The 12,978-nt window shown below is 38.9% G+C and overlaps 1 protein-coding gene across 5 annotated transcripts in view; it reads left to right on the plus strand.

Moving 5' to 3' along the window:
- The window catches only part of MYLK (myosin light chain kinase), a 198,375-nt gene that overhangs the window by 134,874 nt on the left and 50,523 nt on the right, over positions 1-12,978 (plus strand). For all 5 annotated transcript variants that reach the window (XM_038142902.1, XM_038142903.1, XM_038142904.1 and 2 more), the window contains 2 exons: positions 786-902; positions 4,244-4,324. In XM_038142902.1, coding sequence (XP_037998830.1) covers positions 786-902; positions 4,244-4,324 — 198 coding nt within the window. The remainder of the gene's footprint in view (positions 1-785; positions 903-4,243; positions 4,325-12,978) is intronic.

The raw sequence follows: 12,978 nt of genomic DNA on the forward strand, positions 1-12,978 counted from the left end.
CTTCCTCATCCCTCATCTACTGGGAACAGCTTCTATTTTGGTTCACAGAGTTTTAATTTTTAAGAGGAAATGTATTTCCCTTGGGTCATACCAAGCTTCCCTTGGTAAATAACAAGCTTATGTCGCATCCTGTGCCTGCAAACCCAATTAAGTCAAATTTTATGGTTTTGTTTGGAAAAAAATGAATTTGTTGCAGTGATAAATTTGATTGCCACTAATATATTGGACTTTCTAATGGATGTTTTACAGGCAGTTATTCATTAGGCAATTCAAGCAAAAAGAAAATGTCTTTCAGTTCAGTTTCTAAACTTAGGCACTGAGCTGAAGATCTGCTCTTACACACGTGAATGCTCAAGGGAGTGCTAGAGACAAGGCTGAATCAAAACTTTAAAAATGGGCACTGGACAGTAACCCTCCTATTTACAGTCCTACACTATGAGCACTTTTGGAAAAAAGTCACCCAAGTGAGGACTTCTGATCTCTGCTGTATGACAAAGAAGAGCAGCAGAGGTGCTGCTTTGGGTCTTCTCTGCCTTTAGCAACCAGTTCAGGGCTGCAAGGACTACTTGCAGTATCCTAGGGAAAAGCAACAAGATTCAATTTTTTATTTATTTACCGTTAATAAGGCTCCAATAATGTTGAATTTTTAAGGACAGCTTTTTCTAGCAGAGAAGATCACCTGTAGTGAAGGACTGGCTCATTTGACACCTTCTGCTCCTTACTAGCACTAAGATTTTTGTGAGCTGCAGCCTAACATGGATTTGATCTCTCCCTCCTCTGTACAGGGACACTCTGCTCACTGACCATTGAGAAGGCCATGCCTGAAGATGGGGGCGAGTACAAGTGCATAGCTGAGAACCCAGCAGGGAAAGCTGAATGTGCCTGCAAAGTGGTGGTAGAAGGTGAGTACTGTGCTGGGTACAAGAAAACCCTTCCTTAGAACTTCCTCCTTTCCAGCTTATTTCCCAAAAATGACCTTTAGGGCGTACTTACACACACACACAAAAAGAACTCTACCCCCTTCCCTTCTGCACTTTCTGGTCAATAGGTAATTCAATGTCTACCATAAAGGAGCATGAGCAGAGAGACAGGACACAACCAAGGGCTCTGGATGCTTTGTGGAATAATCTGTGTTCTTGTGCTGCCCACTGTATTTCTAGAAGGTTTTTAGAGCAGTAAGCTGAACTTGTAAGATTTGTTCCTGAGCTGTGTGCATCCTTTAAAAGCCAGTGAGAATTGCCTGTGTGAGTCTGGGTGTGAGTCTGCCTCAGGACTGCGTGTGGCACATCTCTCACTCTACAGCTCCCCAATTCTTTGCATTCACAGGTGTTTGGTTGTTTGATTTTCAGGTGTAAGTGAGAAAAAATAAATTAGCAGCTCAACCACCCTTGTGTTCCATAGTCTTAGAACATGGACAATTTACAGACTAAGGTACTTGTTTTCAGCCATGATTGTGCTGATGACACTGTGCTCTTGTTAATTAGTCTTGGCCTTGGGCAAGGCCTAGGTGAGGCTGTGTGACACAGACTTATAAAGCTGACATGGAGTTTAAATTATTTAAGGGGCTTTAAGTAAGCAAATGTCCTTCTTATCAACTCACCTTCTGGTGAACTTTTTTCTGCATACTCTGATACTTTCCACTGTGATCTAAAATGAACACAAAACTTGACAACAAGCCTAATAACAGAACTTGGGTACTGAACCCTCACTGCTGTGTTGCAGATGTGGTATTTGTGGTAGGAGGTCTAGAAAAGAATACTGTTATTTTTTTCCTAATGTTACATGACACGAGGTAAGAATGTGAGTCTGTAACTCCTCACTAAAGGTCATTCTTCATGTAATTGGAAAAGAAATGGATTAAATATTGATTACAATTAAATATACCTGTACCTTCTATGATTCTATGGTCACAGTGTAATCTGTCTTAGGTATTTGATAAGCTATTTTTTATGGTTCTGTAATTTAAAGCAATAAATTTTATCAGTGCTGAAATTCAAAGAATAGGCTTTAAACAAAATCTAGTCCCTGAAACACCTTAACCACCACAGATCCAGAGTGTTGAAGGATCAGACCATGAAAAGCTTAGTGTACAGTATTTCTCTAGAGCTGCCCTAGCAACTTTTAAATGTCTCAGTCACTTATGTGTTTTTCCTCTGTCTTCTGATCTCCTTCAAGTAGTTGCTTTCCTTCCTGAATCTTCCCTAACCCTTTTTCCCACTTCAAGTTTCCTGCTGGACAATGCGTGCTCTAGGAGGCTGCAGGTAGAGTTTGGCTTGTAAAGTCTTGTTCCTGGGAGGCTGTGAGCTCCTGCCTGATGATGTGAATGACATGACCTCATCTGTCTGGCTTCCTGTGATGCTGGCAGCCACGGCTATAGGAGCTCACTGCTCACATCATGTTGTGCACCAGGATGACCACATTCCTTACCTCCATATTGGCTGCCTCCTCTGCCTTTTTCATCCTCCACTGGCATGCTACTGAGGAGGTTTTTGATGAATGGCACCATAGCAAACTCCAGCTATTTAGAAAAGACGCCATTTGATATCCCATGTCTGAGACTGGCAGAGGGGATGACTGTTATTTTTAAATTGGAATTGTGATCTAAAACAAGAGTTCAGATTTCTCTCTTCTTCAGTCCCCTGTCAGGATCCCAGATGCTGATTTTTAGACTAAGTAACCACAATCATTATATTTCTTTTAACATCAGAGACTCGGGATTGGAGGAGTGTTTGACTTCAGTTGGCAGATCTGTAGAATCTGTGTGTCTGAACTCTTACACAGCCTCCTGCTCTGAATTATTTACTAGGAGATTCTTGCTTCCTCTGTTAGGAGGGAAACTTAGATGAATTTTCACACACTGGCACCTAGAAGAAGGTGACTAAAATAGCTGTTTCCATAACATTTATGTCATCTTTTTCTATGGTAGCTAACAGCTCTCTCCCTCACAAATACTCTGAAAGCTGAATATTTGAAAGCTGCAAAGTGATACATCCATTGCTGAGATCATGATCTATAATCATACTCTTTCTTCCAAAGATAAATGTCAGTATCAAACAATGTAGCAAGCAGAGCTTGTTAGGATTTGCATTTTAGGTCATAGAATCCTAGAATAGTTTGTGTTGGAAGGGACCCTAAAGATCATTTTGTTCCAACCCCTACCATGGCCAGGGATTACTTCCCACAGATCAGGTTGCTCAAAGCCCCATCCAGCCTGGTCTTGAACACCCCCAGGGATGGGAAATCCACAACCTCTTTGGGCAACCTGTGCCAGTGCCTCATGACCCTCACAGAGAAGAATTTCTTCCTAATATCTAATCTAAATTTTGCTTCCTTCAACTTAAAGCCATTCTTGCTTGATGTGGCACGACAGATCCTTGTGAAAAGTCCCTCCCAGCTCTCTTGGAGCTGGTTTAGGTACTGGAAGGGGCTCTAAGGACCCCTCAAAGCCCTTTTCTCTTCAAGCTGAACTGCCCCAGCTCCCTCAGCCTGTCTTCACAGGAGAGGTGCTCCAGCCCTGTGATCATGCTCAGTTTGGAATAACCTTAGAAAAGGTTGCACCTTTTATTTATATCTCGTGTGGGATACTCATGGAAGGGAGCTTTATTGACTCCTAGCTGTTGGTGTAGCCTGCAGTGATGAGCAGTGTCTGGATAAAAGCTGTGCAATTGTGAAAATAGTAACATCCATCAAATTTCAGTCCTGTGGTGACCCTTTTGCTGTTTCTATTTAGGAATAAACAAATGGTCAAGAATTTCTTCTTGGAAAGATTTAAACAGATGGAAGAAATGTTACTCTTCAAAATGGGTTAATCTCAATTGATCACATAGACAATGGAACAGAAGAATCACTTTACATTATTTCTTTTGAATGAAATGATGTTTTGATATGGCTTTGTGTCCCTTTTCTCTGCACTGCCTAACACAGCCTTGTGCACATTGTATTTGGTCCATTCAGCTAAAATACCTGTCAGCTTAGATGGGGCCTCTTGTCTAGCTGCTTACTTGGCTTGGGTTCCTAGTGCAGCTGCTTTTGTAGAGGGTTTTTCCCTGTCTGCTCCCTCTTCCTTTCAGAATGTGACAGCAAATCTCCAGCAAATCTGTGCAGAAACTTCTTCTTAAAAGCCTAAAGGACAGCAATTTCCTCTAACTTTGCAGAAAGATCCAAAATAAACCTTTTATTAGACAGCTTTTTCATTATTGATTTTCAAATAGGATTTGTATTTTATTATTTGTTTTGATTGCAGATGCCTCAAAGACCTCAAAGCCTACTGAGAAGAAGACCAAGAAGCCTAAGACCACACTTCCCCCAGTGCTGCCAACAGAGAGTAAGTGACTGTGATTTGATTTGCTTTATTTCCAGTGGACACAAAAGAGTGCTTTGGGATTCTGTGGTCATTCCCTTCTGTTTGCAGACATAGGATCAGAAGCCTGTGCTGTTTCTTTAGCCCTTGCACTTAAGTCATGTGAAATGAGTCCTTGCCATGTGGGGATTAGAAGTAAGAGCCCAAACTGCGAGTTCAGACCTCGCCCCTCTACTCTCTGTTTTTCATAATGGTGCAATAAACTTGTGACACAGATTTATTTTTGGCCGCCTCTCAAAGAGCACAGAAATACTCAAGTAGTTGCTTTAATTTGTGGTGTGTCTTGTGTAGACAATATGAAGTTTTACTATTGGTAAGCAAAGCCTCTTGACTGAAATTCCCTGTAGAATTATCTGTCCTTTTTTGGCATGACCATGGAGAGTGGTTTTGCAATTTTTTCATTCTTTGTTTTAAGCCTAAATGCTTAACTTGCTTCTAATGCTTTCAGAAATAATAAATTAGCTATAAATTCCCATGTTTGCTACTCAGAAAACATGCATTTGGTTAAGAGGAAACTTTAAATGATAAAGGCAGCACAATAATGTCAGTTTAGGAATTCCTAACACCAGTACTACTTATGAAATTAAGGGATACAAATATCTCCTACATCAAAACTGGACTTTGAAAATTGTTTATCTAAGATGTTCACCATGTGAGTTCCTAAAAAGTTGTAAAGACGTGGTTTAATGGAAACATGGAATATTTTATCCAGCTCTCTCAAAAAAAAAATAAAAAACAAATAAACTCTTATCTGGTTTTCCAGCAAGACCATTTTTAGCTGTTTTCAGCAGGACTCAGAGCAGTTTTATAGTGAGTGATGATCACAGGTAATAATTGTGCTTCTGTAAATGTGACTAACATAAAATTATGCTCTGGGCTACAGCTATTTCTGAGCTGCTGGCTGAGCATTACCTCTCTTCAGCTTCTCTTTGGGGATGTGGGAAGAGTCACACTGACATGCTTCCCCTCTGCACCTGAGCTTCAAGTGCCATAAATAGTAACAATTGAGAACAATGATTTTGTTGTTGAACATAGATAGAAAAGAAAATTTTAAAGCCATTTAAATCTCCTCGGAAAAGTGTTTTGAATTGTGTTTTCTATGCACACAACACACACATTTCCTCTGATCCTCCCAGCAGTGTTATCAATTGCAGCTTTCCCGGGAGAAAGTGTGAGTTGGGAACTTAGTCTAAATATGGAGATGTATGACCTGATCCACATCCTGCTTCTTTTGCTTCTGGTTTTAGTGGAAATTAAAATAGATAGCAAAACAGAAGCTACCAACTCTGGCTGCAGAAAGAAGGAAAAAGAAGGTTGAAATAATGGGGAATGGTTTTTCTACATGGCATATTATTTCAGTATTTCAAGTTCTTGAACTTCTCATAGGCTCTTTTTTCCCAAAATACCTTTAACACGTCTTTCCTGCTGCACAGTATACATCAAGGTGACCAGAGAGAATGTTAGGAAACTGGGCTTTGAAAGAGTTTTTGGAAAAGCTTTGAAAAATACATATTTAATTTTAAAAGGATTTGGCTGCAGAGATTTCACAGGTGGTTTTTTTGACATCTGAATCTCTGAGGAATGTGCGTATTTGTTCTGAAGTAACTTTTTATTATTTGTGTGTTTGTCAGGGGCAAAATATAAAAAACAGATCCAGTGGACTACACAGTTCCAATCTACACTGAAATTCTTATCAGATACAGAGACTGTAAAGTTCCTTACCTGAGGGTGAATAGGCTTTACAAGTCAGATGTTTGTCTGTCTTTACTGTATGTCTCTTGAAAAGAAGGGTAATAGAGAATAACTGTGAATTAAGGTGTCTCAGTCTAATAAGAAGATACATTTTTACTCTGATCTTTTCTGGTCTTTTTTTGCCACATCAAGTTACCAACGGTCCTAAGGGCAAGTAGAGTGTACAGACTGATACTGAAGAAAGAGAGAGCAAAAGTTCCTAATAATGTGATTAGAATTAACAGCAGTATATACTCTATAGGATAGAGAGACTATATATTCTCTGTACTTTTTAGAAATACTTTGCAGGGAAAAGATCCCTATTTTCCACATTCTGTAAAGAAGTGCAAGTCAATTTTCATGGTTAGCAGCTATGTCATCCTTTTCTCCCTTCAGATAAATTACAAGTGATCCTTGGTTTTTTGCCCGAGTAGAAACTTTCAGGAAAGTAATTAACTTTAGGTTCCTGAAAGCAAAGATCAATCCATTTCTTCTTGTGAAGAAGAGGGAATGTAGTCAGCATGTTAACCTGTAGAATTTGTCTCACTGTGAGCTGCTGACTCAGGTCATTTGGCTGCTCATTCTGACAATGCTATTTAATTACTGGAAGCTTGGGGTTTGTAAGCTACAGAATACCAATAGTAAGCAGAATTTGGGACATTGCTTCCTTTGATATGCAATACATACTGGATTCTGGTGTAGAAAAAGAACATCTTGAAGGAAGCTGTGTGTCACTCTGTGATTAACAACATCTCTGAATGGATGCTTGCAGTGTTTACTGCAGAAAGATTGCTCCCATGCTGGCAAATTACAAAACTTACAATGTATTTCCTTTTGCTTAGAATTAATATTGTGTCACCAGAATTAAGTAATAATTATGCAACCCCCTAAGGATAAATAGAATAAATTATTGTTTCTGAGAACAAGAAACAGAGTCACCTTTGAATCTGGGTGAAATGAAAGGGAAAAGAGAGGAAGGACACCTCTGGAACTGGTTCATTCTTCACTGACTGCACTGACTTGGGCTTTGTCACTTGGGTCTTTGCTCAGTGGATGTCAAATGTTACTGAGTTAGAATAATAGAGTGTTATGTTTCTTCTAAAAGAGGCAGTGGAAAATTGGACCCTTTCATTATTTATCATGCTGCACACTGCGTGCCATGCCAGAACAATCAGTGGGTAATGCAAGGGTCCTTCTGGCTTGACACAGCCCTGTAGCAGAAGCACTAAGCCAAAAATTTCACCACTTGAACATTTCTCTAGAAAGCTTTGAAACTGCCATGAAGGGATTTAGGCACCCAGTTCCCTTTGAAATTAAAACTTATTTCAAATTAAGCTTAAAGGGAATTGCTTATTTCAATTACCAAAGCCACTTGCAAAATCTTCAGTGCTTATTAAATAAATGTTTTTGTTGCAACAGACTGGAAAAATCAAGGTTCTGCTTGAGATTTTTAAGAGTGAATAAAGATTTGAATGTTTACAAATAAATATTCCTTTATTTAAAAAAATATTACTACTCCACACTTGCAAATATTTTGTTGTCCTTAAGCAGAGGACCAAAACAGAAGGCAGGTTTGTTTGCAAGTCTAGAACCCAGATTTCTTGATCCTCAGTCTCAGGATTAATGTGCATGCAGCATTGAAGATAGTATAGATTTCTTTTTAAGTGGCATCACAGTAGTTTACATAAAACATGAGCTTTCTAAAAGGACTTTTTTTCAAAGGCTTTTTTCAAGATTTGCTGATGAAAAAGGAGTATTACAGCAGTTGGACTCTATTTTTTAAACTTCACTGTGGCTGAGCCATGCAACATAACTGTACTATAGTAGGAAGAAACTGTATCCCACTTACTGCTACTGAGAAAAAAATACTTTAATGCTTTAGAAAATAATGCTCATAGATCTAAGCATTGGATTAAAGTATTCAGAAAGAAATGCCCAATGGTTTTTGTAGGGCTAATTTACTGTAAATATTAAGAAATGGCAATTATCACCTGTCACAATTATTGTTATGAAAACCTGACAGGATATCCTGGATTCCCTCATCTGAGTAATACTTTTTAAACCCACTGTTCTCATATCCAGACCGCATACACTGAAGGGCTGATCCAGCATAGCTTGATTGCACAAATGTAAGTTCTTCTACTCAGTTAAAAATAAAGTTGTTTCAAAGAAAACAACTTTTTCTACACACCTGCAAGTTATTTAGCAGTATTTGGTGGCTTCTGATAGAAATCTTTTATATATGCTACTATGTAGAACATTTGATTTTATGTCAAACACCTTTTTAGGTAGCTGTATATTAATACAGGTAGCTGTATTATCTTGCTGATGGTTCTTAATAAATGTCACCACTGACAATATCCAGATCAAATCCTCCAAAAGGTTTCACTGTCCCCTTCCCAGATCTGAATTTTTAACATTATTGGTACTTGAATGCAAGGCTGAGCAGTGACATCTCTGGAACAACGCATTATTAAAGTAAATATGCTACACAGGACCCCGTATTATGTTAATATATTCTTGCCCATAGTAGGGAAAATTCTAAGTGTTAATCACCATGGAAAAATTATGAGTCTGTGGCCAAGTGATTGGCATGCAGTTCTGTTATTTACTCTTCAGTAAACAATCTTGTCAGAGAATCCAAGTCTGCAAGCACCATTTTAAGAAAATGTTATTAAAACACTAAGCTTGATGTGTCCAATTTAGTTAGTATATAATTAAATCAGTAAACACTTCACATTTTCTATTGATTTCTGTTCTGTGAAAATAATATGAAACGTGGCTTAGACAAATATGAAATGTTTCAAAATCTTCATTTCATGACAGATTGTTTTGCCCTAAGTGTAAAATGTGCCACTTTCTAAGGGAAGAACTCAATTACTAAGGAAGTTCCTGTTCTGGTCAGCGATGTTCTTTTAATTGCAGAAGTGTGGGCACTGGGTAGCAGCTGTGATCTGTGGCTGCTGCTGACCTCTTTGGTGGCTGGGATAGTCTGAGATGCTCTTGAGGGTCAATGAGGCTGTCCAAGCCAGTTCCCTCAGTCCCATTCATTTCCCAGAAGGCTCATGCTGCTCTGCTCCTGGCTGTTGTGAGATCCAAGACATTTTCTGCACAGTGAGTGCAAGTACTTAGTGTGTTGGAACAATATGAATTACATTGTCAGAGAAGCCTCTAACAAACTTTTCAAGGAAAAATTAATCTTTTTTCCTAAGCTGGAAATTCTGCTCTTAGTACATGTAAATCAAATTGCCATTAGCTGTTTTTAAGACCTAAATAGGATTTCTCTGAAACTCTAAATTATGAAAGGTGCTGCCTTCATTCCTGAGGCTCAAGGGTCCAAGGGTGAATAGCTGTGCCACAAGGCCTGACAGCCAAGTTGGGCTGAGGTAAACAGGCAATCCAGGATTTAACCTGGTGACTTTGAAGGTTGGTTGCTTCCATAGATCAAAAATAAATCTGTTACTTTACATATGAAATGAGCAATGGAGAAACAGTAATTTGTTGTCCAAATCCCTTCTCCTGAGTGCCCAGTTCAGCACTGTTTCTCTAATGCTGGGCATGCATTTTGAACCTCTGCCAAGTTACTCTACAGTTCTCATTGTACTGACATTTTCTGAGTTAATATTGGCACAGAACAGTATTTTCCACGTGTATTTCATGGTGTCCATCCTACATAGCTGTATGTTGACAGAAGAAGACAGAAATGTTTATTGACTGTGTAACCGAGAGAAAAATGAATAGTTTTTGCAATGTGGCCTTGAACTGAAGAGGTTCATTAATGCTTCATTAACTTGCAGTTAAGGCATTGGCTAGAAATTGCACATCTGAGGCATATCCTAGAAGCATTAAGTTTCTTCTCTATAAAACAGGGAACTAAATTCATTGGCTTACTTAATGTCCAGAGGCCTATAGCACCTAGCTTTTCCCACTGAAACCGTTTGGAGCTCCTGAATGTCCAGATGACCTGGCAGTGTTTTCCTGTGGAACAGACTGGGTAGCAGGGTAGTAACCTACCTTAGATTCCTGTCCCTGCACACTTGGGCACAGCCTTTTAGTGTCTAATTGTAGATGTTCTCCCAGGACATAAAAAAGGTGAAAATTGAACTTATACTTAAGAAACAAACCTTGTTGTCTTGCTCCCACCAGAACTCTTAACAGCATTTTTACATGGTCTGGGTGGTTCATGAGCTCTGTTTGATACTGGATCTCTTCTGCGCTGTTCAGATTTGCTTTAATTGTAGAAGTTGCTCAAGAAAAGTGCTACTAAACTGCTATGGAATTGTTTATTCCTTCAGCTGAGCTGTTTTCAAATACTGAGTTATTTCCAGTGTACCAGATCATATTATTGAATCTCTGAGTGTGCTGGTATATCCTAGCTCTCTCATGACTGCAAAAGTGAGTATTTCCTGGGTTTTATTTTTGTTTTCAGAAGGCAGAGGCTGTATGTTTTTCAATTGTAGGACAATCTCTGCATGATTTAGAAACTAAATATGGGATGTTGCAACAAAATGACAGTTGTTTTTAAATGAAAAAAAAAAGCTTTAAAAAACTGTTATGAAGGACAAAAACTCAAATAACTGACTTGCATGGAATTAAGTTTTCTAATTTCTGCTAGTCATCAAATTTAAGCAAGAGTTGCTTTCTGGTTTATTGTATTTAGATACTAAACAGTTATTTGGAAACACTATAAGAAATTTCCTTTCTGACATGCAATGAAGTGAAACTGTTTAAACTTCCACACCTTGAGGAAGTTTTCAAGCTACTGAAAACTGTGTGTTCAGTGTTTGTCCTTTTCCTCTCTAGCAATTAGCACAGGTTCATGAATGTATGAATAAACTTTCTGCTACAATTGTAGCCATCATTTTTCTCCTGTTTCATCTTCTCTGTGCTAAAATCTGTAATGAGTTTTGTACCATCAACTAAGTCTGTGACAGAATCAAAGACAGAACAGAATAATGGACTACTTTGAACACAAGGCCAAATGTTTCTTTTTTTCTCTACTTCTAGCTCTCAGTCATTCCATGCTTTCTGGCAAAGCAGGCAGTAGTGAAGGTTGACAGAGAGCAGTCACTTTTGACTCAGACCCAGATATCTACCCTTAGAAGGATCTGAAGGAGGTTTCACTGGGATTCATTTACGTGGGGGAGAGAGACCTCATGATCTCACATCCCACAAGCCTGAAGGATCCAAGTGAGATAGGGAAGAAGGAGCAGATACTTGAATCTGGGCTTTCCATAAATATTCCATAAATATTCTTCTTACCATGATGTCTGACACATTACAGACATGACTACTTTTTTCAGTTCCTCTTGAACTCTGAAAATGCTGAAAAAAATCCAGTTTGGTTCAAGATGAAATCTTGACATATTTTGCATGAGGGAAAAATGGTTTTCTATGTGCCTGTAGTATGAGAGTGTGTCATTAACCCTTCTTCTCTCCTGAGCTAAAATGAGGCTGTTCCACAAGCAGACAGAAGCAGGGATAGGTCTTGTTCCTTATGCCAATGGAGTTAGGTATTAACTGTACTTGTTTACCAGGTGCTGAAATCCATCACTACAGAAGACATGCACATAATTTTAGGCATGTCCCTCAGGAAAGACAGTAGGAATTATGGATTGGTTGGAAATACTATCTTGAGTACTGATGGTTTTTTTCAGATCCTAAAGTTTCCCTTCATGCTTTATGAAAGCAAGTTGTGCAGAGAGCCTTTTCAGGGGAGGGCTATTCCTATTTTTAGTAAAATTCCAAAAAAGGGAAGCAAAAAAGAAAGACGGAGGCTTCTGAGCATATCTGCTCTCAAGACTGCACCATCAGGGAAAGGAAGAGCACAACCAAATGTCTGGCAGCTACTAGCCTGGATGGAGTTTTTCCCCTTTTTGCTTTATGCCCCCCCCCCCCCCCCCCTCAAAAACAAGCTCTGTAAGAGGCAAACCTGCCTCATAATGTTTATGTTGTTTCTAGAAGGCAGATTCATTTAAGGGGGAAATATCAGTCCTTTTATTTCCAGGCTGATTTTCAGCATCTGCCTGTTTCAATGTAAATACCAAAAGAAAGACAAACCATCTTTAAGAAAAAAATGCAGCAGAAGCAGACTTGAACTAACATTTCCAAGAGGCTCAAATATTTTAATGAAAACAATCATTTGACCTTGTCAACTTTGAGTAATCTTTTTAGATTTTTTTTTCACTAACTGTCTCCAGCAGCCTTTGAAAAAAAAAAAAAAAGTTGAATTAGTTGCATTTCAAAGAGATGCATAAGATGAGCTGGTATTTTTAAGATCTAAGAACAGTGGGGTGTACACTATTAGGCAAAGAAGCCAGCTACATAGAGCCAGAGACCTGTCCTTGTACTCATCCCCTTCCACCCTGCCCCAGCCTTTCATTTCTGCTTGGGGATATTTGTGTCTGCAAAACAGGATATTCAGCCAGACCTTCCAGCAACCCTTGGCAATCTGCATGGTTTGATGAAGTCCAGTGACAGTGTGTATATCCTCAGTTCAGTGAATGTAGTGTCCTGGTGGGTAAAAACTAAAATTTAAACCAAAAAAAATTGTACCTACATATAAAAAGCAGTGCCCAAGCTGAATGAAGTGATGAGTTCATGTTCTCTGCTTTGCTGCTATGGAATGCTTCACTGGGGTGAGAGTCTTTTAAACTGGTTTAAGCATAGTTGTTCCAGTATGCATGCACCTTGCCTGTTAACTAAAGTACTACAGCTAATACACAGTGTTGGCCAAGAAGTGGTCTTTGTGTGAAAATCATACTGGATTCAGGAATTTGCTTTTTTTTTTTCTGAAAAATAGCAGCAGTATCTACAGCCCGAGATGGCATTTGGCAAATGGTGCTTTTTCTTTGTCCTTGTTGCTCTTCGTTCATATCAGGCTTAAT

The sequence above is a fragment of the Motacilla alba genome, chromosome 7, assembly GCF_015832195.1.
Source record: "Motacilla alba alba isolate MOTALB_02 chromosome 7, Motacilla_alba_V1.0_pri, whole genome shotgun sequence".
Classification (NCBI taxonomy): domain Eukaryota; kingdom Metazoa; phylum Chordata; class Aves; order Passeriformes; family Motacillidae; genus Motacilla; species Motacilla alba.